At 39.1% G+C, this 26,194-nt stretch overlaps 1 protein-coding gene across 2 annotated transcripts in view; it reads right to left on the reverse strand.

Annotated features, from left to right (window-relative positions):
• si:ch211-266k8.4 (USP6 N-terminal-like protein) overlaps positions 1–24,831 on the reverse strand; it is a 42,630-nt gene extending 17,799 nt beyond the window's left edge. Inside the window, exons 1-13 of one of the 2 annotated variants that reach the window (XM_066649352.1) lie at positions 24,381–24,826; positions 23,754–23,841; positions 23,303–23,410; positions 22,674–22,860; positions 22,043–22,168; positions 20,487–20,610; positions 19,927–19,996; positions 19,135–19,249; positions 18,412–18,529; positions 16,332–16,444; positions 4,009–4,098; positions 2,499–2,596; positions 2,007–2,093 (exon numbers count right to left, since the gene is read on the reverse strand). In XM_066649352.1, coding sequence (XP_066505449.1) covers positions 2,007–2,093; positions 2,499–2,596; positions 4,009–4,098; positions 16,332–16,444; positions 18,412–18,529; positions 19,135–19,249; positions 19,927–19,996; positions 20,487–20,610; positions 22,043–22,168; positions 22,674–22,860; positions 23,303–23,410; positions 23,754–23,841; positions 24,381–24,520 — 1,464 coding nt within the window. In that variant the 5' untranslated portion in view covers positions 24,521–24,826. Of the gene's footprint in view, positions 1–2,006; positions 2,094–2,498; positions 2,597–4,008; positions 4,099–16,331; positions 16,445–18,411; positions 18,530–19,134; positions 19,250–19,926; positions 19,997–20,486; positions 20,611–22,042; positions 22,169–22,673; positions 22,861–23,302; positions 23,411–23,753; positions 23,842–24,380 lie in introns of both variants that reach the window. The other variant, XM_066649351.1, reaches the window with a different exon arrangement.
• Positions 24,832–26,194: the final 1,363 nt, after the last annotated feature.

Consider the following 26,194-nt stretch of genomic DNA (forward strand, 5'->3'; position numbering starts at 1 on the left):
AGTTTTACATTACCTCCAATTCCCCACCTTACCATTAAAAAACCTTCTAGATGTCATTTTAGAATCTACGGTAAATTCACCAAGAATTGGTACAGTACATGTTTTAATTAATTCAGAAAAATTAGAATCTCCGCTTTCATTAAAACAACAATGGGAAGAGAAGCTGGATATACAGATGTCTGGAAAAATAAGGGAGGATGCTTTGAAAAGAATTCATTCTTCGTCGATATGTTTGAGACATACTGTGATAAAGTTCAATGTTGTTCACTGCCTACATTCGTCTAAAGTAAAGCTAAAAAATCATGATCACTGATCCTGTGTGTGAAATACGTAAAACAGAATTAGCTACCCTTTCACATATGCACTGATCTTGCTCTAAATTAATGACATTTTAGCATTCAATATTTTCCTTTCTTTCAAATGTTCTAGGACCTTGTATTCCACCTTCACCACGTGTGGCTATATTTGGGGTGACACTGCAGGATATTTGCATAGGTAAATCAACTAAGAATGTGATAGCTTTTACAACCTTGTTAACAAGACGATTGATATTGTTCAAAGGGAAAGACACATGCCCGCCTATTTTTAACCACTGGATTAGGGATTTAATGTATTTTTAAAACTCAAAAAAATTCATTGCACAATAAAAAGGGATAGCTTAAAATTTTATGCTATCTGGAATAAATTGACTCTTAAAGATATTGATAAGACTGTACTACCACTGTGTCTGTTATTGCAAAATTTTTTGACTGTTACAGCCACCCTTACTATATTGTAGATGTGTTTGTGTGTGTGTGTATATAGGGGGTCCACGACTTACGACTTTGATCCGTCCCTGCGTCGTAAACCGATTTTTTTTATCGGTTTTTATCGGTATTACCGGTTTTTATCGGTTTTTATCGGTATTTTGTAATCACACGTCAGAGAGAACGACGTAGCAGCAAGCTAAAATGGCGTACAATGCGACTGGGGTGACGCCGTCCTCCTCGGGTCCGAGCCGCTTACCGCTGCGCACACAAACCACTTAAGTCGAAACAAGGCTTTATACACTAAATGGGAGATGTTTCGTAACCACAAATATATATATATATATATATATATATATATATATATATATATATATATATATATATATATATATATATATATATATATATATATATATATATATGGGAGGGGGTGGCACAGTGGCGCAGCAGGTAGCGTCACACAGCTCCAGGGGCCTGGAGGTTGTGGGTTCGATTCCCACTCCGGGTGCTCCAGTTTCCTCCCACAGTCCAAAAACACACGTTGGTAGGTGGATTGACGACTCAAAAGTGTCTGTCTGTGTGTGTGTGTGTCTGTGTTGCCCTGTGAAGGCCTGGCGCCCCCTCCAGGGTGTATTCCCGCCTTACGCCCAATGATTCCAGATATGCTCTGGACCCACCGCGACCCTGAACTGGATAAGCGGTTACAGATAATGAATGATACATGGGAGGGGTTTGTTTTTTTATTTGCTATATCTTTACTGTAATAATTCATTCAGAAAATTATAAAAAGTTAAAAAAAAATTCAAATATCCTTTAAAGCATCTCATAAGGAAATAGAAAGAACCATTCCTTCATTGTGTTATTCCAATTCCAGTACACTGCTGCCAAAGCAGATTCCCTGGAGTTACAAAGTGACCCATTTCAGCACAATGACCAGCAACTATAATCCAGACAGTATTAATACCCACAATACTTGTGAAGTGCATAAGACCTTCTTTATTAGGACAGACTGTCACATGCTACATATTGATACATCACAGACAAAAACTCCTCTTGAACATTAACCTGAAAACTTCTTAATCAAAAGCTTCTGTTGAAGTTTTTCCTTGCCATTGTTGCCCATGACTTGCTCAAGGAGGATCTCTGTAAAGCTGCTTTGTGATGACTTTGTGAAAACCATTACATAAACATTTGGGCCAAAATTTTTGCCAAGTTAATTATTCAGATTAAGTCATTTTAAAAAAAAAGAACACATACCTGTGCTTGTGTGAAAGAGACTGATGTCCTCTTCTTAGGCTGGCGGGCCACAGCTGAGCTGCTTTTGGCAGGAGAAGTCATCTTGGCCTATGAGGTGAAGGCGTGATAAAAGATTCACTAAAATTTATCACACATCCCCATATTATAAAAAGGAAACTTAAAGGAAATTTACATCAAGCTGAATATGCACTAATGAGCAACATTACACTACGAGCACAACTAACGTATTTGGGTCTAAACAACAATTAGGGCTAAATCCACTTATAAATAACTGCCAATTCAACTTATAAAAATAATTTACCATTTATTTATTCCATAAAAATACGTATAAACTATTTTTAAACACAGGAGCTGCATCCACGTCCTATTCCTCGTAAATATGAGTATAAAAAAGGACTGAACAAACCGTGTTACCAATTGTGAGCTTAACTGGGAATGACATTTCAATTAATGCAAGATTTAAAAAAAAAAAAAAAAAAGTATAGGTCTCACGTTAGCCACTGAGATCTGTTTCGCTGCATCTGCCAAGTAACGCTGTGCAACTTTCAGAATGCGTGCAAACACATTCTTACCTCCTGGTCCTACAGCCTCTGAAAAGATCAAATGTAATATTATATTATAGCAATATTAAAGCCATAAAATAAAAAAAGAGACACATGGCCAAAATAAAAGACAAAACGAGTGAATAAAAAGAAAAACACTACAACCTAAGCACAACAAAATGGAGAAAAAAAATTCTACATACATACACATACACACACACACATACATATGTAGGGTGGGCCATTAATATGGATACACCTTAATAAAATGGGAATGGTTGGTGATATTAAGTTCCTGTTTGTGGCACATTAGTATATGGGAGGGGGGAAACTTTTCAAGATGGGTGCTGACCATGGTGGCCATTTTGGATCCAACTTTTGTTTTTTTTTAATGGGAAGAGGGTCATGTGACACATCATAGGCATATATCATGCCTGTCACACCAAAACCTATAATCCTTTTATTTTAATTTTTTTTTTCTTATTACTACTAAATTACTATTTTGGCATAATCAGAAAAATCTATACATCATTTGCATCGTTTTACAATTCAATTAACTTCTGTAAAAATATTTTTCATTTCCTGTAAAGTTACCGTTTAAGGTTTTAGATACAAAGTTTTGCTCTGTCTTTGTCAATGTTAGATGAAGATTTAATGAAGCTGCTACTGAAAAAAACATTATCATAGTTAAGCCTTTTAGATTCAATCTGTACCCAACAACATATGCCCTTGGATATATTTGCCAAGTGTTTAGCAATGTCACTGTAAAATCAGATCAGACACATGGCGACCATAACATCATGCAGTCACATTTTGATTCATATCAACACACATGTGCAGACGCGAGTGTGACTGTGACACACACACACACACACACAAGCAAGCAAGCAAGTACTGTCCCACTGTAAAATGTTACATACTGGAAAACAAACCTTTTAAAAAAGCAAAATATAGATGCTCCAGTGTAAACAGCATGTTATCACCATATCACATTTACACAGGTAGTAGCAGCACATTCTCCAAAGAGGGAATACATTACGTGCAGGACAACACAGCTCCATGCTAACCACATAAGGGTCTTCAAACATCAGCCTTATCTTACACCAACAATCTAATCAAAGGTTCATAAAAATATGGGCCATGTTCCATGTCTGTTTTTAGTTTGCAAGAAGTGTAAGGGGACCCTAGAGACCATCTACAGGCAACAGAGATAATTTCCAGTCAGACTGGACAAAAGATTTAACATATGTCCTGAGTTTTAGGCTTCTCTGTTACCTCCTTCTGGGCAGGACGCCAGGGTATTAATATGGGCCTCTCCATTGGGTTCCAATGGTTTGTATAATCATCAAGGGAAACACGCTGCCCATATAATTAGTCATAAATTTAGGTTAATTCTGGCTTTACTGAGAAACAGCATCATTTTTTCTTCATTGTAATTCTCAGGGCATGAACATGCTGACCTTTCTTAGACTGTCTGTCCTCCTCGGGGGTTTCCACAGCTGGGCTCTTTTCTTTCTGCTCCTCAGGGCTCAGAAGAAGTGGACTTTTCTCTGAAATTGAAGGAGAGAAAGAGAACAAGGCACGATGAAACAACCTTAAAAAAGGTCACTGAAAACGATAAAATCCCTAAACCGCAGATACATGCTGAAAGTCTTATAGGTTTCTTTGTTGAAAAGAACAAAGTGAAAGTCCTATAGCAATTTACTTATAAGGTGACAATAGAAGAATAATCGCATAACATCTGACCTTTCTAAAAGATTTATTTCAGCACTCTAATAATGAAATGTTTGGCAAAACTAAAGTCAACAGGAAAGCCTGCCGTACCTAACTGGCCCATTCAAACTGTAAAGCCATGCTGAACGGAAGGTCATAATTTTGCAATCTGTCTCCAACAATGAGAACAGCAGTTTATAGATTCTTCTTCAAGGCCAACTGCAAACAGAGCACAGGCACAGACATGCCACAGGTGAGAACGCTGCAGGGTATAGTGCTTCAGACTGTCGGGTTAAAAAGTCCCATTGAGGCCCAAAGTGATGCCTAAAGAACCTTCCTCTTTGTTTCCCTTCCCAGCAATTTCCCTCTTGTGAAAGACAGATTTATATCTGCATGCAGGTAGCCTTCAGTTATTTTCTAGAATAGTAGCAGTGGGCAATGACACTGTTGATAAAAGACACAATGATAATTTTCCGTTCAAATGTCTGATTACACTGAAAGCAAAAAGACTTATTTAAAATAATGACAATGTTCAATAAACATATAAAACATACAAACATAAAAATGCCCTAACTTATTCTTTACTTTGTCCTCAACAGGTCTCGGGACGGTCGTTCACACAGGCAGGAAATTTTCTGGAGACTGTGATTCATCAAGTACACCTGTGTTCCAAATGCATAACAACCACAGCGCCCCCAGGAGTCGAACTTGTACTAAGTTGTACTAACTTGTTGTAAGTTTGTACTACCAAGTGAGGCAGTTCGAACTTGATGTACTTTGTATTGAGAAACAGCCTCTGACTTCACACGAGTTTTTACCAGAGCGTGAGGGGGTAAAATCCATGTAAGGTCCAAAACAAATGTTGCGGGTGGCCGAGTACACACATATAGCTCTTCCGGGTAAACTCTGGAACATTACTAGATTACCGTGCATGTCGGAAAGGGTCATAAGAAATACAAGCTGAACAAATGAATTTCAACATGGACATCTTTCTATGAAAAATAACTTGAAAATATTAGGACTGGCATAGAATATTCGATTATTCAGATATTCATTCTTTGGGTAGGTATTTGGTTTTTCAGATTTTATATAGATATATTTATAAATGGTGCCATCGATAAAGGTAACGCCCCAGAGGTAGCAGCTAGCCAGAGAGCCAGACAGGTCTGCTCCCCCAGCGCATCACCCATATTCGGCCTCATCAACATAAAAGTCCAAACTGAAGTCTAAAACAGCCTAACATACTACAACAACATTCTTACAATGAAGCGTGGCAAAGCTACTGTTCATTTTGTTAGTTTAATAACTCGAATTAGACCTGACCACCTCCACAAAGCTCTGGTTGACTTTTGTGGGGCCCTTTGCAAGCAGGAGTTAGCAAACAAACCCCCAGCGGGAGCAGCAGTGCAGTCTCTCGTTTTTAAAGCATGCATCATTTTTTGCATGACATCCCCCAGCCAAAATTATTTCTACCTTTTTCCTATGAAGAAAGAACTAAAGAGCATGGACACATGGTGTCACTGATGTGAAATACTGAATAGCGCCTCCTATGGACCGTTCTGTTAAACATGAGTGAGTGAGTTACAAACCATCAATTAAAATAAAGGTACTTTCCAAAAAAAAGTCATTATAAAGTCAATAAGCTACTGTTTTAAATGAAACTACTGGAATATACAAATAAAAGATAAGAAATTATGACAAATTATACTGTCTAATTTTGCAGATACCACACATTTTTTTATAATTTGTAGTCACTAAAAACCAGAACTGGCTACGAAACATCACAGCTAAATAATATGACTATACCTAGAAGTGCCCAAAAAAATCTCAAACACCATCATTTAAAAGGTTACTCACACTGAAAAACATAGCTCGCTTAACAAATGCATGTGTGGATTAAAGAAAAGATAAAGAGTTTTTGCTGATCCACTGCCTTAAAAAAATGTTTTTTTTTTTGCATTGACCTATGACTGAATTTACTGCCCCTTTATTAACAGTTAACTGGAAGAAGCTGGTCTTGGATCAGTTTGAGAGATAGAACCCAGTTAGAGTGGGACAGACTCCAGTGTATAATTTGTTGGTGGAGATGGACGTTAATGGAGCGAAGCACAGCGCTCTTCCCACTGGCATCTGTTTCAAAGAGCACGAGCCAAAAGAGATTAGCAGCTGATGCAAAGCTGAAAGTTCCCCTGCAGCTGCACTGCAGTAATGACAGAGGCATGGAGCTCGGGGCCTAGCAGCTAATCCCACCATGACACTGAAGATTTTCTCTATGATTTCAATTCAGGACTGGTCTGTGTATCTTTTGCCCATCTGGAAACAGCCAGAAAGAACAAACAGACAGAAAAATCTGGTTAAGCCCATAAAAAGGACAACAAACACACAGAGACTGGATAATGTAATATGAAGTTGAAGTGAGGACAACAAGATAAAGATGCGTCCAGATATTCAGTGCTTAATGCTAATAAGTGAACTGCTGTAAGCTGCACTGTCAGTTGGGTTCCACATATCGTCGCTGTCCAATTAAAACCATGTATCTCCATTTTTGTGGATTCTTACATGAATATAATATTTGAACACAGCAGCTGTCATTGACATTGTGTGAAAATGTCATGATAAATGGACCAATAGAAATGCTCCAAAATTACTTGGAAATAATTATTTTTACATTCCCTTCCATTTAAAGTTAAGAAAGTTTTTCCCCCTTCTCCTGTAAATGTACTTGTTTGGGAGATACATGTTTTTAAATGGACAGCGACAATATGCTGCTTCACACAGTACAAATACAGAGAAAGACAGACAGCTAGAGAGTAAGCAATAGATTGTAAAAGATAGAGACAGTGAGAAAAGTGAGAAACAGATTAGTGAAAAAGAAAAAGGAGAGAAACTGAAAGGAAAAGGAGCAGCCTAAAACTCTGTGAACAGAACAAATGATAAAGATGCATAAGATTTAATAAAGCAAAACAGATTAATATGAATTATATGAACAATAAAAATAATATCATTTATATATTACATAATACACTAAACAAACACTGGTCTGCAAACATTTTATCTACAATATATCCCCATTTCACCCTGCTCTTTAATAGTCAGGACCCCCACAGGACTCCTGTATAGCAGGTATTATTTGGGTGGTGGATCATTCTCAGCTCCGCAGTGACACTGACATGGTGGTGGTGGTGGTAAGTGTGTGTCGTGCTGGTATGAGTGGCTCAGAAACAGCAGGGCTGCTAGAGATTTTAAACCCTTCAACGTGACTGCTGGACTGAGAATGGACGAACAACCAAAAAAACTACAGCAGCACAAGTTTAAGTTTTTCAGGTCCTAGTATCAGGTACAGCAACGTATCCACAGAAGCACTGAATAAGTTCTGTTTTTAACTGCAAAAAACAACAACACTCAGTTGGCAGAGAATTAAAGTAAGTCAGTGACCACTAACTGATCTGTAATGAACAAAGCAAAAACCTTCACCCTTCTGTTTCATTTCAGACGAGGTGATAGAGCTGGAGCTCACACACCTGTTTCCAGCTGAGCTCAAGAGCCAGTTTCACATCTTTGTTCCACTCAAAGAGAAGCCTTTAGGTTACCGTTTATACCCCCCGATTAGACAAAAGGAACCCTGTGTTCATTAGGCACATAAGACAAAGCTTTGAAGCTGAACTTCAGAAATAATGCTGATCAATAGGTTCTTAAAACAGGAAGATCCTCCCCCTAATTACTGCTAAAAGGATCCTTTAAAAAGGGCTTCTTCACCTGTTACATTTTAAAATTCACTTGTCACTGATGCGCCACTCTGAATGATGGAACATTCCTATGAGCACATGATGGCATTGGTTTGGGAGCCTCTCCAACTCACTTCAAATGTGTTTGATCAATCTCTATCAAATCAGAAAACACAGTTCCACCACTCAGTGCTGGGTTAGACCGATACCCCTCAAACCAACATCTGGCATCAAGTATAGTGACTTTAAGGTGAACTCTACCCTCAAATTAAAAAGAGTGATGGGACTTCACCAAAGTCGGAAATGTATAAGTTGAAAGAACTTTTTTAGAAATGCCAATAATTATAGTTCAGGTTGAAGTATATTCTGACAGTAAGTTACATGAACTTGCAAACTCACTTATCAGTCCATCTCTAAAATCAAAGCTTCATCAAAGCCTTCTTCAGTACTGTCAACTTTATATCTTTCCCCTGGTGGTGGCAGGGAAAAATTGGCTTGCATGAATTTCAAACAGATTTGTGACAAGCTCTTGACAACAGGCATAAAACAGAAAGGTCAGAAATTTAGTTACATTCATTCATTCATTCATTATCTGTAAGCGCTTATCCAGTTCAGGGTCACGCTGGGTCCAGAGCCTACCTGGAATCATTGAGCGCAGGGCAGAAATACACCCTGGAGGGTCGCCACTCCTTCTCAGGGCAACACAGACACACACACACACACATTCACACCTATGGACACTTTTGAGTCGCCAATCCACCTACCAACGTGTGTTTTTGGACTGTGGGAGGAAAGCGGAACACCCGGAGGAAACCCACGCAGACACAGGGAGAACACACCACACTCCTCACAGACAGTCACCTGGAGAAAACCCACGCAGACACAGGGAGAACACACCACACTCCTCACAGACAGTCACCTGGAGCAAACCCACGCAGACACAGGGAGAACACACCACACTCCTCACAGACAGTCAACCGGAGGAAACCCACGCAGACACAGGGAGAACACGCCACACTCCTCACAGACATTCACCCGGAGGAAACCCACGCAGACACAGGGAAAATACGCCACTCTGCTCACAGACAGTCACCCGGAGGAAACCCACGCAGACACAGGGAGAACACACCAAACTCCTCAGACAGTCATGCGGGAATCGAACCCACAACCTCCAAGTCCCTGGAGCTGTGTGACTGCGTCACTACCTGCTGCACCACCATGACGCCCAAATTTAGTTACAGTTCATCTAAATTAATCATCATAATTAAACACCAATATGAAATCTCTCATGTATAGTTGCCTATTTACTGCTTAAACCAGCTCAACGTTCAAAGCAACAGGCTCATTTATAATTCATGGCTTTTGCTATTGTAAATTATAGAAGAATGTGTGGTTTCTTGATGGAGTATGACATATAACTACCAGTATAATGCTTTGTAATCTTTAGGTATTGTTTATACATTTAGATTTGAGATTAGACAGCAGAGATTAAAGCACTGAGATTGAAAAGCCATGGAGGTCTAACATCCACTTACAGAACAAATGCACACACAATATTTTAGTTAAAGGTGAACAAACAAACACCATACTATTCGACAAGCTGGAAATATAAATGAAAAGTCAAATATAGCGGATGAAAGAGCTCATCCAAATAAATACGCTTCAGGACTCAAAAAGAAACAGTCTGTGAGAGTGTGTGTGATCAGTTAGGGATTTTAGACACAATGTGTATTGCTGAATTTTGTCATGCTGACTAAAACTCTGTGTGAGTACTATGTTAAACAATGCACAGTAGTTTTACCCTGATAACAAATACGTCATAACATTACAAACACAAGATATGTATTGTTTGAGCTTTGTTATCTTACACAGCCGAAGTACCAGAGTGAATTATCTCTGCACTGAGAGCTAAATGAATGTAAGGAGGGAAAGCATCAACAGAGCCATTAGTGAACTCAATGAACTCCACAGGCAAGAGCAAATCTGATGCATTTAATTTATTATAGGAAATCATTAAACCCTTAAAGCCTGAACTTGGATCGGGGGTAAACCCAAGAACCAAACCCTTGGAAGATATTCAGAATGAAGAGAAAATGTGGTTGGAGGATGGATAATCAGCTTCATATTTAATCTTGCTCTGATCTGGAGTCTGCTCTTCTCTTATTTTGTTATAATTACTGATAACAGCTCTACACTGAGGACTGTGGGGATGGTCTATAATTTACCCTCTTTAGCTTGTTATAATGCTTCTTTTGACCCTTTAGGAATTAGAAGTAGAATGAATGGTTTCAGCATTTTTCATCTGAACAACATTCCTGTGGAGAGATTTTAGATTTAGTACATTCTGCTGTGTAGTGACAATAATGTTAAAGGCAAAGTTCAGTGTGAGTGTTTAGAGAGCTGATAAAACACATGGAAAATTAGAGGCGCAAGAGAGAGAATGTTGTAAAAGTGAAAGTGTACATGAGAAAAACACACAAAAAAGATTAGAAGTGTGTGGTGTATCTAGTGGGGTTTCCACCCACAACGTTGTTGCAAATAAAAAAAAAAAATGCACATATAACCTGAATGGAAAAAGCCCAAATTTCAAGATCTTTATGCTCTGAGATGGAAAAGCTAAAATATCACTAAAGTCAAAATGTGCCAAGCATTTTAGAAAGGAGTTTTGTATATAAACAATGATGTTTAAGCCCTCATTAAGGGGAGCACTGTCTGTATGTCCCTGTGTTTCTGGACTGCATCACCGCTATAGAGAGGTTGCAAGAGGCAGTAAAAATTATTCTGCCTCTGAATTTCGATACCTCCCTTAATCACAAGAATCAATGTCATCCAAAGTTTATTTCCAAAAATCATTTTGGGGTTTGTTTGTAATTTTTGAATGTAATCCAAGCTTCTGACACCTGACTAAGTTTCATTGCGTTCATGTTTTCAAAAGTGTTTCTATGTGTGAGGGTGTGCATCTTTAAATCTGTTTTTATTATTGAAGGCTAAGCATGTGCTGAATCGGCCTCTATAAGAGGATCAGATTGAGTGAGTGAGAGAGGGAGAAAGAGAGACAGACAGTGACAGAGAGTGAAAGAGACAGACAGAGAGAGAAACACACACACACACACACAAACATCTCCAGATGTCGTACACAGCTGCCAGAGGCTGCTGCTCATCATTTGGAAAAGACCTTGTCATTTTCATGAAGGGATATAAAAATATCCAGCTGCTTATGACGCATGGCGAACAGAGTCAAGCACAAGGCCACAGCGGCCGGCCAGAGAGGAGCAAAGCATTAATTCCTTCAAGCTTCTGCCGTCATCATTTTTCATCTTTATTTCTTCTCTTTCATATAAAGTATTTGCAGCACTATTCTATACAGCAAGTTCCAAGGACCAAAACTTTCTAAAAGGTTTTCAGGTGTTTCAGTTTTACCTGGTCTTTTTTTGTACAACAGCAAATGAAACCTTGTAAAGGGAAAAGATTGATGCAAATCTAGAGTACATAGAAATGAGAAAAAGAGAGGATGAAGACAAGAAGGAAAAAGAATACAGTGAGGAAGCCAACAAATTAGCACTTAAAAAAAAATAAATAAAAAAATCAACAAAACTAAACAAGAAATTTTAATTACTGAGATTCCAAAGTGTTTGGTATGGTCCAGAAAGTTTGAATATGTAAACACAACAGACATTCCTCCAGAGCTTAAATTACTCATATAGCTGTTAAATCCTTCAGCATTTAACACTTCTTTTATAATCCAAGGAGTATTAAACGTCCTTAAAGTGTAACCGAACGATGGGGAAAGCTTTTAGGGAGATGCAAAACCTTTTGTTGTTAACAGCTTTGGGCCAGTTTTAAAAAGATACAGCTGCAGCAGAAAAGAGGAATTTCACCTCTCTAACCCATTTGGGCTCGGGCCTAAGCTCCTTCACTAAAACCGTTCCCTCTCTCACCTCACTAAACCCTAAAATTTAAACTAAAATTAAACTTTGGCAGTTTGTGCCAGATCTGCATATGCACCGATTTGGAAATGTCTCTGCTGACCCCGAGCTGAGAGGCTATTAGATTAAGCTTGTCCAGCGGGAGGGCTCAGGTTACTGAAAACATTCAGCCTTCAGCAGAGTGTTGTTCAGGGACGGAGAAGTCAGACTCAAAGGACCAATCTGCTCTTTCTGCAAGATTATAGCTGACACTGTGTTTGCATACAAAAGGATATTTCAAGGTTGCATTAAAAATATGCAAAGAGTATTAAAACTGTTTTATCTTTTCATGTAGACTACTGTCTCAAAAGAACAGTTTTATCAAAAAGAGTAAAAGCTGAACCTGATTGCTCACTTATCTGTGGGTGACCAAAGCCTGTGTTTAACATAACACTGCATAAGTTATTATAGAGTTACAGGATTGGAGGACCCAGCTAAAAGCAGTATAACAGCAGCTTATTAATCTGAGAGAGAAAGAAGCTGAGTCACTGTGAGAGAGCGAGAGCATGCTGGTGTTGTGCTGATGTTGCTGTTGCACTGTGAGACGGAGCAGACCATCACACTCATACAAGCAGAATATAAATTCTGCACTCTTTGCACCAAACTCTGCCAAGTATTCTTACCCCACATATAAGTTTTACAGATAATATATATATTTTTTGTTTTTAACAGTAATTAGGATTATAAACGGATGGTTCACATGCTCCCCACAAATCATACCCTAATTATTTAAATAAATAAATATATATTTGTAAAAATTTTACATGGGCTTGGACCCCTTCCAATGAGTCAGTTCATAAAACAGAAGGACAGAGGGTACAAATGCAGATGTAGCAATTTTGGGACAGTCTTCTCGATTAAAACCAAGCATTATTGGTATACTTTATAAGTTGAATAAAGTGAGAGCACAAATTATTAAGCATTAAAAAACACACACACACAATATATATATATATATATATATATATATATTTTTTTTTTTTTTTAATATAGTGTTATATAGTGGTTATCAAGCTGATGACATTGGCTTTTAATTTGTAACTAAAACCAGAGACTAACTCTGCCACATTCACATAAATATATAAAATAAATTGAATTAAAATAAATAACTTAGACATTCGTTGAAAACTGAAACCGTGTTGTGACAGTTTTTGCCAAATTGTTCTAATTTTCCTACTTAACTATTACAATGGGAGTGAATTATTATGTTTTTTCTTTTTACTTACTACTGAGCTTCAATGGAAAAATCTCACAGACTTGTGCTTTATTCCATGACTAGCTTTAAAACCTGGGATATGCACTGTAAGCCTTTCCTATGCAGATGCCATTTCAGTGACCTCAGTGTAAATTCTGGCACATGGATGTGGAAGACAAAAAATGAAAAGAAAAACAGGCTGATGTAGTGTAAATTGTGTGTGTTAATAGCAGCACCTGCACATCACACAGCCTCTGGCAGCTGTGAGGTCACTAAAGTGCCAAAACTAAGATCAGATCAGGATCAAAGGCTATTAATCTGAAGAGTGCTGTATTTAGCACTGTTAAATCACTGAAACCACAGATAGACATCTGTGAGCTGTGGTCATTCAGTGGTTTCCCAGTTAACAGGTGCTTCAGTCAGGATGGGTGGTGTGTTTGGGGGGTATGAGTGTGTGTGCGAATTTGTGAGAGAGGGCCTCTGAGCTCATTCTTATTGCGCTACAGTGCTAACAGAGTAATGAAGGCTGGCAGCTCAGCAGATGGCTCACGGTGACTCACACTGTCTTCACTTAGAAGACACACACACACGCCTTTCAATTAACTTTACACACCACTATGTGTACTCCACACAACACACAGTCAGAGCGTCTGGGAGTTCCACCTGCATTAAAATGTGTTGAGTCACAGAAGGCAGACGCAGAAAAGTGTGTCTGCTCCAGAGCTACCACCGCTGTAAATCACAGGAGAACTCCATGCACAAAACAGCTAAATAAATCACACCAAGCAAAGCACTACAGCTTGGGTCAAGAGAAAAAAGATGTACTCAAAGTTGTGAGAGGTTTAAAGGGGCAATCAGTCATTTTCTACACTGAATTTTGAAACAGCAATTGTACTGACAGCTAGAGGCATTAGGGATAGTATACTAAACCAGTTTGAAGGAGACTGGCACTGTGGAGCATAAACCGGTTAATTCACAGACTACAAAGCAATTTCCTAAAATACAACTTACAAAAACAAATTAAATATGATATAATTAAATAAATAAGGGTGGCACGGTGGCGCAGCAGGTAGTGTCGCAGTCACACAGCTCCAGGGACCTGGAGGTTGTGGGTTCGATTCCCGCTCTGGGTGACTGTCTGTGAGGAGTTGGTGTGTTCTCCCTGTGTCTGCGTGGGTTTCCTCCGGGTGCTCCGGTTTCCTCCCACAGTCCAAAAACACACATTGGTAGGTGGATTGGCGACTCAAAGTGTCCTTAGGTGTGAATGTGTTTGTGTGTCTATGTTGCCATGTGGAGGACTGGCACCCGCTCCAGGGTGTATTACCGCCTTGCGCCCAATGATTCCAGGTAGGCTCTGGACCAACCGCGACCCTGAACTGGATAAGCGGTTACAGATAATGAATGAATGAATAAATAAATAAATAGACAATCACTTTCAGAAATATCACATATTATATCACATATAAAATAAATACAGATTGCTCCTTAAATATCATGTAGAGAAAGAGACTGGGGAAGAGGAATGCAGGAAAGATCAATACATACATCCAGTAATCTTTCCACCTGCCTACTAGACACCATCCCATACCCTGTCTGCCCTGTTTCCCTTTAATGCATCCATCATAAACAGCTCCATAACCATTTAGAGGCAAAGGACACACTCATATTATATAAACTATACGTCCACAATTTTATGGAAACCACATATACTGAATTAAGCTACATCAAGTTGTACCCTTGGACATGGTATTGGGCTGTGGAGCAGTAGAATAACACTCTCTGGAGTAACGAAGCACCACTTAATACTTTTAGAATTAGCTGGACTCGTATTGGTGAACAAAAACAACAACAAAAAAATTCTCCAACATCACTGCCTGAACTGCCTGAAATTTCTGGAGCTGAGTGTCAACAAATCCTCACATCTAATTAAAAAAAAACTTCCAAGTGGATCATTAGCCGTGACTGCAGTAAAAGAGGAACTCCGTACGATATTTTGTTACTGTTTGGATTCTTTTCCTCCTATGATAAGCAATCCGGGATTTTATTTGACAGCAGGACTGGCAATCAGATCGGTGTCATCTCTTGTAAAGAGGAAAAAGGTTATTGAGGACAGCTGTGTGCAGCTGAGTATCAGGAGATAGAAATACCCCAGAGTGTCAGAGATGTGCTCAGACAGCATAGCGCTTACTCAGGGGGAAGGAGCTTATGTAAGAGTAATCATAGACAAGGACAGAACATAATGAAGGAGCTTTTTGACGATTCATTTCAGTAACTAATTTAAAAAAACGTCTTCACTGATAATTATTTTATTAATATGACAGGAGTCATGGCAGCATTCTTATGAAATATGTTCCATAATTTTAGTTTGATCACAAACGTACCAAATCACTCTTTCAAAGACTTCTCTAGACAAAAAAAACCAAAAATTTTATCTCTGCTTGTTCTCAACTGTGACAATAATAAAAAAAAGAAAATTAATTTAACTTATTTCACCAATGAGTGGGAGCTGATTTAGCAGCACAAAAGGCACATGCACGAGATTAGGCAGCCGGTTTTAATGTTATGGCTAATCTGGGTTTTAATTGGACCATACTTACTATTAACAAAATATACTTAAAATTTCTCAAGCTACAAATGTGTAACATCAAAAATCTAAATTGCATTAGCTCTTTGTGAACGGTCTTAGTCTTTCGGAACTGAGTGCAGACAGAGTGGGCTTTGTGCTCTGGAAGGAGCGTTGTCTCCTGAGTCCAACACGAGATGCAACTGACATTTTGTTCCCATAAAGAATCCACTTAAATGTTCTTCAAACCATCCAGTCCAAAGGCACTGCTGTCACTGGCCCTTCTGATAAAGGCTATTCACTGGGGACACAGAGTCACAGCTGAAGCCCTTTACTGTGTTTCAACCAGACCATTACACTTGACCTACAAGTGTAAAAGGCCCACTGCACAGAAAACTGGTATCATAGTGTCACACAGGATGGAGCTGGATCCTGTGAAAATCTAAAATCTACTTATTTTAAATATGTTCAAGAGTAAGATGAAAAATTTTTGTCAGTTGCAATAAGTTTAACAAGCATATTTATTTCTAAGAAACCGGCATTACAGAAATATCTACAACCGTACTCATGACGGTGCCACCCTGGGAGAACTGTGTGTATGTGTGTTTGTACATGTGTGTACCTGTGTGATTTTCCTCAGCTGTTTCTTCCTGTATGACACAATTCATGCAGTTGATCTCCCATTCCTGCAGCTCAGTGCTCCATATAGCCGGAATCAGAATGGAGTACTGTGAGCTAGAAAACACACACCAACATATGCATACATTTTATATATGAAAATGATATATTAGAGATACAATTTTGTGTGTTGATGTGACTTTAATGATATGCAAGTATCTATGTGTAACATGTCCAGTATGTAACTGGTAAAATAAATGTAACAACAACATAATCTATTGGGAATCTCCCTTTTTCAAATCTCTCCTTACTGAAACCCTATAAAAATATTTTGGCAAGAGCTGAGTCAGTGATGTCAAAAATAAGGCAGCCGCATTAATCACTCCACCAATCAGTGTCACATATTAAAAAAAGACAAAATATAAGATTCCCACCCTCCCTCTGCTCCAAAAGGCAAAGGTTAAGAGCTCCAGAATACCCATTCAGGATTGAGTAAAACTTGCTGTCAGCAGTGAAAACCCCCAGTGAGTCTTATGTAAAGAGCAGGAGATGGGAGAAAGAGGTTGAGGTGCCCTGTCACTGAAAAGCAGCAAACAAATGAGCTGTCAAGGCAGGACAGAGGGCAGCGGGTCAGCGACTGAATGGAACAAGGCGTATTCAGATGAAGAGACAGAGAGAGAGGGAGAGAGAGAGAGAGAGAGAGAGAGAGAGAGAGAGAGAGTCAGGGAACCACTGTGGTTCGGTGGTAGAACGGCTATAATGTCCACACAGGCCATTCTGGCAGCTGATAGACAGCCACTTTGCTGCAAACAGCACCAGGCCAGCTGGCTGAGTCATTTGCTGTCCTCCAGAGTAAATCACGAACATATGATACTCAATTTCTCCTCTAATTGAGAGTTCAATTATTCTTAAATTGATAACCCAAATTGTAACCCAAAAGTAAGTCAAACTACATTATTGATTGATACATACAATTTGCATAATGCAAATACACAGGGTATGAACTATATTAAACTCATTCCTCCAGTGGTAACTTAAAACACAAAACATTTCCTGGTGAAATGAAAAATAGTTGGAGTAAATGGGAAAAGTGTAAAATAGGTTTTCCACCAAACTACATTTTTATAAAATGTAGCAAAACACAATATTCTCAAAAGGGCCAAAGTCAGAACAGTTTAATGCTTGGTTTATTTACCTCTTTCTTTATTCCTATTCCATTATTGTTTTTTACGAAATGGAGAGATTTGGTCTCTGCCGCTTCAGTTCTCTGGGTCCAGAAAGCCTCGGAGACCACGGAACAGAGAGGAGCACTTAGGCATGACCTGCTTGGCATGGAGGCAGTGCCAGTAGAGCAACATGAAGCCTTTAACCTGATGTGTGGAGCCTTTGTGAAGGCTGGCATCTGCATGTCAATGCCACATACTTCCCCTCCCTAAATCGAAACTAGCAAATTACTTTATTTGCCTCTACAATTGAGTAAGGAGTCCAACAAAGCACACAGGGTGCTACATGGGTGAACTCATGTTCTCCCACCGCAGAATCCAACCCTGTGCCATCTGATGCTTGCCTGATTACTAAAAGGGGGGGGGGGGGGGGGGACATTCGCATGTGCAAAGCAGGATATAAATAACGAAAAGGAATGAAGTATCTACATGGACCATACCATAACAAGGGGTATAATAGAGAAGGGCATGGCAGTGTTGCCATGGTAACGCACCCCCCACTAATTCAAAGCAGTGCACTCAAAGGACCTCACAAATTCACAAAACATGAGGGGTTTCACATATAAGTAGGAAGTCAGATCACTGAAGCCCATGCAATCTCTTCAGGTCATTGTTGGATGAAACCATGGGCAGGTTACCATATCAAGCGTTATCTCCACAAAACACATTCATGTTGACCCTGAAATGAACACCTCCCTTTTGAGTTTGACTGTGAGAAATATGGTAAACTTTGATAAGAGAGAAATATGATAATAATGATGTCACCACTGCTAATTATAGTAGTAATTTTTCCACCTTAAACATAATGTGCTGATGATCAGTGAGGAAGATTTTAGATATGGCTCAGAATGAGACACTCACACATCCACAGGCACACGCAGCAGCATGGGCAACACTGCCGCCTCCTCCGTCATATTCAACACCCGAGACTCCAATAGCTGCAAAATAGTCAGCCCAGCACGGAATACTGCCAGCAGACCTACACAGGAAGAGCGACAGAGACACAGACAGACAGGGTGAGACCAAGACAGAATTATAGAGACAGAAAAAGGAAACAAGAATAAAAAGAGGTAAGAAAATGAGAGCGGGAGCAAAAGACAGAGAAGGGCAGACAGACATTAAATGATGTTTTCAAGACCTCTAACAAATGGTTTTTGACACCATTCTAACACTTAAACTCCTTCTCATGCAAGGCTCAAATTCCAGCATGATGTCTGCAATTCTGTTTTAAGATTCACATATTTTCCTGGTTATATTTTGGCCACTTTGATAAAGAAAATCAGTGCAAGGGTCAGCATGGCATTTGGCAAGCAAACTGAGATCAAAGGCATTTTGCCTCTGTGAACTCAAGTGTTTCTAATCAAAAGATATTTAGCATTGCTCTAATCTAAAAGAAAGCACTGAGTTTATCACTGAGTTATGCTGCTGGCATTTGCATCTAAAATGACTCATAGTAACCTGGGCTTAAGAGATAGGTTACAAAAAAAAAAAAACAATGGCAGTGAAGTTACTTTAAGGCTGAACAATATGAGCTCAGAAGGAAATAGGGTACAGGAAGTTTAGTACAGTTTCTGGAGTGGATACCATGAAGCAGGAAGAGATCCCAGATAGCCAGGACTGTGTCCCAGCAGGGGAGAGAGGTGAAGAGAGTCAGGAACCACTGCATGACAAAATGGAGAGAGGATACACCCAGGTTCTCCTGGAGAGAGATAGAGAGATAGAGAGAGAGAGAGAGAGAGACAGGGGGAGAGAGAAACAGTAGGAAAGAGAGAAACAGAGGGAGAGAGAGAGAGAGAAACAGAGGGAAACAGAGAAAGACAAAGGGAGAGAGAGAAACAGAGAGAGAGAGAGAGAGGGAGAGAGACAGATACAGAGAGGGAGGGAGACAGAAAGAGAGGGAGACAGACAGAGAGAGAACGACAGACTAATTAAAAATGTATTTTTTTTTTAATGAAATATGCGAATGGGTGTAGACACTTTTGTCTTTTAAGAAAATGTGTAAATCAGGGCCTTCTGCAATAGTGCTGTTCCTGTCAGAATGAAGAGTGATGCTGAGGGAGTGAGCCAGTGAGGGGTCAGACAGTGCAAGAAAGGTGCTATAGTAATGGAACTATTCATTGAGGTTATCATCAAGAGTGATGATCTAGTTTCCCCACTCCCCAAGTCCTGATCAATACAACATGCACTTATTCAGACATAAATAAAAGTGAACTAAGCTCAGCAGTTACTGTCTGTGAAGTAAGTCTGGTCCAGCAGTGATCGCAGCATAAATAAGCATTACAAATAACTGTATTTTAAGCACTGTCTTAACCTTGCAATGGCAGAAAAGCTTTAATGACAAAGTGCTATTCGAAGTCATTATATTCTCATAATTACCAGGTGCTGGAAAAGCTGTGGTTTCCTGTGCTTCAGTAAGTGCTGAAACACCAGCACCTGATGCTGAATCCTAGGAAATAAAGGGGTTTAAAGGGGAATCAACTGTTAAATATATCTGCATAATTCAGTCTCCATGATTAAATATGTAACATGAAATGATTACTAATATTCTGACAAATGCTTGAGAGTAGTTAATGGTAATTTCAAGATAAGGATTGTGTGTGATTGTTTTCTCATTCAAGGCAGAGGTAAGCTTTTAGGAAATAATAGTCACAGAACAAACTTTTATTTCCCTAGATTTACCACTATTTTTCTAATTCACAATAGAATAATTATGAACACAGTCACTCACAGCTATGGAACAGCCAATCAACCTACCAACGTGTTATTGGAGAGTGGGAGGAAACCTGAAAGAAGAAAACCCTGGAGCTGTCCGACACCAATGATACCGGTTGTACCACCGTGCCGCAAACAATAAAACTTGGTTATCATTTAATTACATTTCTTTCTCTACAAATCAAACTTACCAGAGTCTATAAAGACATTCTGTAATAACTTACTTCTTAAGTGATGAGTCAAAAAGTTCAGACAAATATTTGGGATTCTCAAGAAGGACCACTAAAGCCCAGAATGATTCCTCCTCACCCAGGAGCATGAGGAGAACTGCAGCAATGTAAGACATTCCTGATGACAGAAGAGAAGCCATTGTCAAACTGCACAATCTACAAATAGAGATAACCACTATACACACACACGCGCACACGCACACTAAAGCTTATAAAATTACTTAGACTTACTCCATAAATGGTTCACTACTGCCATCTTGTGAAAAATAAACCAATCTGCTTATATCATTCATTCATTATCTGTAACCGTTATCCATTTATCCATTTCAGGGTCGCGGTGGGTCCAGAGCCTACCTGGAATAATTGGGCGCATAGCCGGAAAACACACCCTGGAGGGGGCGCCAGTCCTCCACAGGGCAACACACACACGCACGCCGTCACCAATCCACCTACCAACGTGGGTTTTTGAATTGTGGGAGGAAACCAGAGCACCAGGAGGAAACCCACGCAGACACAAGGAGAACACACCAAACTCCTCACAGACAGTCACCCAGAGGGGGATTTGAACCCACAACCTCTAGGTCCCTGGAGCTGTGTGACTGCGACACTACCTGCTGCCTCCTTATATCAGTAAAATTTTAATAATTATCCATTTCTTATTATCTAAAAATGACCTATTATTTTACTGCAAAAAGAATGATTCATTCCCCCACAGCATGAGTTACGTTCTTTTGCATGATTAAAAGGATCATCCAAATGTGGACCAACACGCAATGGCTAAGCATTCCTAAATGTATTTTTTTTTTAAACCAATAATTTGTAAACAGCTGGTCATCCAAATTGTCTCCTGAATTTAAGGGTGTTAATAGAGTGTATATCCACCATTAACAGCCGTACCAGCTTGTACTCTTCTGGGAATAGTTTGATGTTGAAACACTGCTGTGAGGAGCTAATTGCATTCAATCACAAACACATTCGTGAGAGTCATGTGGATGTGGTATGTAATCTGTTTCTTACAGCAGTGTTCCAACGTCTAGTATAATTTCTTCCCAGACGGGGTACAACCTGCATCTACTTCTACAGTCAGGGTCTAATACTGGATGATAAATTGTAGATAACCAACACTTTTTTATTTTATTATATTTTAACGGTTAATTATATTTTAACCTTTAATTTAACCAGGCAAGTAATTAAGATTTAGGGTATTTAACCAGGCAAGTAATTAAGGTTTATATTATTATAAATTATAATATAAATAAAGAGAAAAGAAAACAAATTATAAAACATTTGCATACATGATTAGATGCACGGGGTAACTAAAAACATTTTTTGATGTAATTTTTGAATTGATGTACTTCAAATCAGGCCAGGGATCTTTATACCTCTCCAGCGGATGCTTGGCAACGGGCATTCTGACATTACACCCATGTGTAGGTAAAATTGCTAATTAAGTGAGGTTTGAACAAATATTTGAGCATGTATGTTGTCCACATATTAAACATTTCAATCACATATAATATCACATAAACACACTGAGTATACACTCTCACCTTGGCTGTACCCAATTTGAGGGTTATATTTGGCATATGCAGTAAGCACTCTGAAAAGCTTGGCCTGGCCCTCTATGGCTTCAGGGCTGTCTCCCATTAGTGAGCGGTGTGTTGGAAAAGACCTCTCTACAAAAGACAATCAAAAATAGAACATAAGCAAATTGCACTAGATACAAAAACAGATTCAACTAAAAATATACTGTATCCTAAAAAGATGAATGAAAGGAAGATGAATGAAACCCTAGTAATTGCACTGTAAAAACTATTGGGATCTGTTAAAGTTTATTATATTCATTTATTATTATATTGATCCATCTTTCTTGGAAATTTGTCTTTTTTCTACCAATCCCAGACTAGGAACAGCACAAAAGCACCACTACTAAATGTTGGGAATATATAGATTACTAAAGGGTACAACAGTATGCTGCTCAAATTCTGGTCAAGGTAAAGCAAGGTTATTTTATTTGGTCAGTTGTCTTTAGCCAGTCCTTGGGTTTGAACAGCTTTCCAGTTTCAGGCTCCCTTCTCATAGCACTTGTTTATGGGTCACACTATCACTACGACCATTTTTACCTGGACCCTTTATCTTTAATCTGGTAATCTGTGGACAGTCAGTATCATTTTAACTCACGCAGGTCCAGGGCGATCTGTCTGAACAGAGCCACGTCCATGCTGAATGTGGCTGAACAGTGGATGTCAGGTGATTGGCCTGAGCCCAGGTCGTTCTCTTTGTCGCCCAGTGTGGTGATGGCAGAGATGATGCGGTACTCGCTCACGCCGAGATCCACCAGAGGCTTCCGGATCTCACTCAGACACACCTGAAATGAGACACAAACATATCACACAACATAACTATTCACATTCCTCAAGTAAAGACTCTGATTATTAAAGAAATATGCTCCGACAGATCATAGAATCAATAAATCCACAGAAAATGCTGGTGGTTTGTGCGAAATGTGTGCCTCTGAAGTCATTTTAAGAACAGAAGTAGTATGATTTATCTTTAGCATTATAGCTATATTTTTAAAGAGTAATTAGGGTCATGAAATGCTTAAGAAATCTGGTTCCTATCACCACAACTGTGAGCAAATCTCTATCTATTATTTTCTCTGTGAAGAAGCATTTCATGCAGAAAATCCTAATACATGAAATGTATTTTTTCCCCTACTGATTAATTAAAATTCATAATAAGCTTGAAGACTGAGGAAATAAAGCAGCAACAGCAAAACCCTGAAACTCAGACTGACCACTGTGATGTACCTGATAGCTGAAGTCACTGGACACTCTGACCGTGTCAATATCCAGCAGGCATCTCCATACTCGTCCTCGCAAAGCTGGAGGGATTCCAATGCGAATAAATCTCTCAATCTAAGCGCCAAGAAACAAAAATTAAATAAGCAATCCCATAAATTATTTTAGATTTTGACTGTTAAATGAGACACACACAAAAATGTCAGTTAATAAAAATGGATCAGTGACTATTATTGACATTATAATGACAAACATCATTAAGAATAGTAATTTATTAAACAATGAGGACTGGGTCTCAGTCATAAAATGCTAAGTCACAATTTTGTAATCTCAATTATGAGGTATTAGATCATCATTATGATTAAGTAAATGGCTGGGGGGGTTTCCAATACATAAATATAGCCTATGTTATATTCTAAAATACACAGATTGTAGGCAAATTTACTGTAAGGGTCTATACCTGACTTCTGCAAATGAAGCTGGAGCTATTCCAATAGCTTAGTGATTCACACAGCTCTTTGACCTTCAGGGCATTTGGCTGTGGATAACTGGAGAAAAGAAACATTAAAAAATATTATACAGCTACATCATTTTGAGTCCAAATACTAAATTGTATGTTTGGATCATTCTCAGTGCTGGAGTGACACTGACGTGGAGGTGTTGTGCTAGTGTATGTTGTGTTGAGTGGATCAGACACAGCAGCGCACCTAGAGCTGGGTGAAAATGGGATAAGAAAGAGCAACAGATAAAGAAGTACAGTCTATAATTGTAGAACTACAAAGTGCTCCTGTATGGTCAATGGAGCTCATAAAATGGTACAATGAGTGTAGATATGAGGGAGGTAGTCGTCGTAAATGCTATAAATTAACCAGTATTTTTATATTTTAAGAAATTTTCTTTAACTTCCAATCCATTTTAATAGTAAGAAAAATTATTCAAAACACGTAGCCTTACCAACACATTTTAAAATTATAAACTAATAAAATTTATAAATAATAAACGTCGAAATAACCAGACAGCTAACTGTGGAAGAGTAATAATGTTTTGTTAAAGATTAAATCATTAAACGGAAGGTGGAGTTCCTCACCTGTAATGATGATGTCTGTGGTTCCGTTTTTCTTTTCTTTTAATAAACGCAAAGCCGAACTCGTCGAAGTTCGCGCTGCTGCTCCTCCGCTTCGTGCAGCTTTTCGTGCTGTTACTGCTACTCCTTCTCCTCAACATCATTTATTCATTCAGTTTATCTCTCATTAAACTGCATAATTCACTAACGTTCACTCACTCAACCCCATCCCTCACTCGCTAAATATCATCCTTCAGCGGCTTCTGCGGTTTGAACTGTCAGTTGATTCTTGAATTCGCCGCCAGTGAGTGGTTGGCGGTATTTCAACTTAAAAGTCCCCTGATTTAAGGCATGCTAGTTGTGACGGATCATCTAAGACCAACATATATAAATGGAATTAAATCCAATACATTAAAGTGATTCTAATATTTAAATAATTAGCAAAAATTCTTGTTTTATATTGCTTAGCTAAATACTTATTATTCTATATGTGCTCTGACAATTTTATACTTGCTTCATACACTTTTGTTATTGTACATATCAAAGGCAATCAAAGGCAGCCAGGGAGGTCGATTTCTATGCTGTGATGCTGCGACATGGCAAAACTTCCACAGATAACAATAAATATTTCACCCAAATGTGGCCCCCATCTACAGTTTCTATATAGATCACATTTGGCCTTGAATTGCAGTGTTGACTCAGAGTGAGTCTGGTTACCTCAACTGAGCCACAGCTCCATCTTATAAAGAATAGATATCAGGTGTGTTGTGGACCATATCGGGGCCTAACTAACACTGGCTGGCCCACACAACACATGGTGTAAACGTAGTCAAGCTGCTTCATGACAGCTGGCCCATGTCCGGCCCACACAACACTTGCCAGTGCTGTAACTGAGCAATAGAGTCGTTCGTGCCAAAACTGGCACAGATTAGGCCCAAATGTGTCTGCTATCTGGACAGTAATGAGATTGAGGAAACCCCCTTTCTGTCATGAGAGACTGGTAAATGTGTAGAAAGTTTTTACTTAAAAAGAAATCATATACATTTAGATTCATTCATTATCTGTAACCGCTTATCCAATTTAGGGTCATGGTGGGTCCAGAGCCTACCTGGAATCATTGGGCGCAAGGTGGGGAATACACCTTGGAGGGGGCGCCAGTCCTTCACAGGGCAACACAGACACTTTGGAGTGTCCTACCAACGTGTGTTTTTGGACTGTGGAAGGAAACCGGAGGACCCGGAGGAAACCCACACGGACAACACACCAACTCCTCACAGACAGTCACCCGGAGCGGGAATCGAACCCACAACCTCCAGGTCCCTGGAGCTGTGTGACACTACCTGCTGCGCCACCGTGCCGCCCTACATTTAGATTTACAAATAGATTTGTCTATTTGTGAATATGTACATAATCAATACTGCACTTACTGTAATGTCTTGAGTTGCAATACTACATCTGTTTTTGTCTTTCCCAGGCATCAGCAATTACTGCTGTATTATACTGCATGATATGTTAATTTTTTATTTCTCTCATTTTAGGTATTACTCCTATATCTAGCAGGACCTTAGTTCAATGTTATTTGGATTCTAGTCCTATTATCTTGTCTGAATAGGATGACAAAGCAAGTTGTTCTGAATAAGAGAGTCGGCTAAATACTTTACATGTGATAAAAGGATAGATAGATTGATCGATCAATCAGAGTACACTGTTCATGATTTTATGAAGGTTGTTCATGAAGTCACTGGTCCATCAGAACTGTCCATCACATGTAAGCTTTAGAAACTTGTCAAACCACAACGCCTAGGACACCTGAGGAAACAAAAGGGAACAAATGACTA

This window comes from Hoplias malabaricus, chromosome 17, assembly GCF_029633855.1.
Source record: "Hoplias malabaricus isolate fHopMal1 chromosome 17, fHopMal1.hap1, whole genome shotgun sequence".
In the NCBI taxonomy this organism is placed as follows: domain Eukaryota; kingdom Metazoa; phylum Chordata; class Actinopteri; order Characiformes; family Erythrinidae; genus Hoplias; species Hoplias malabaricus.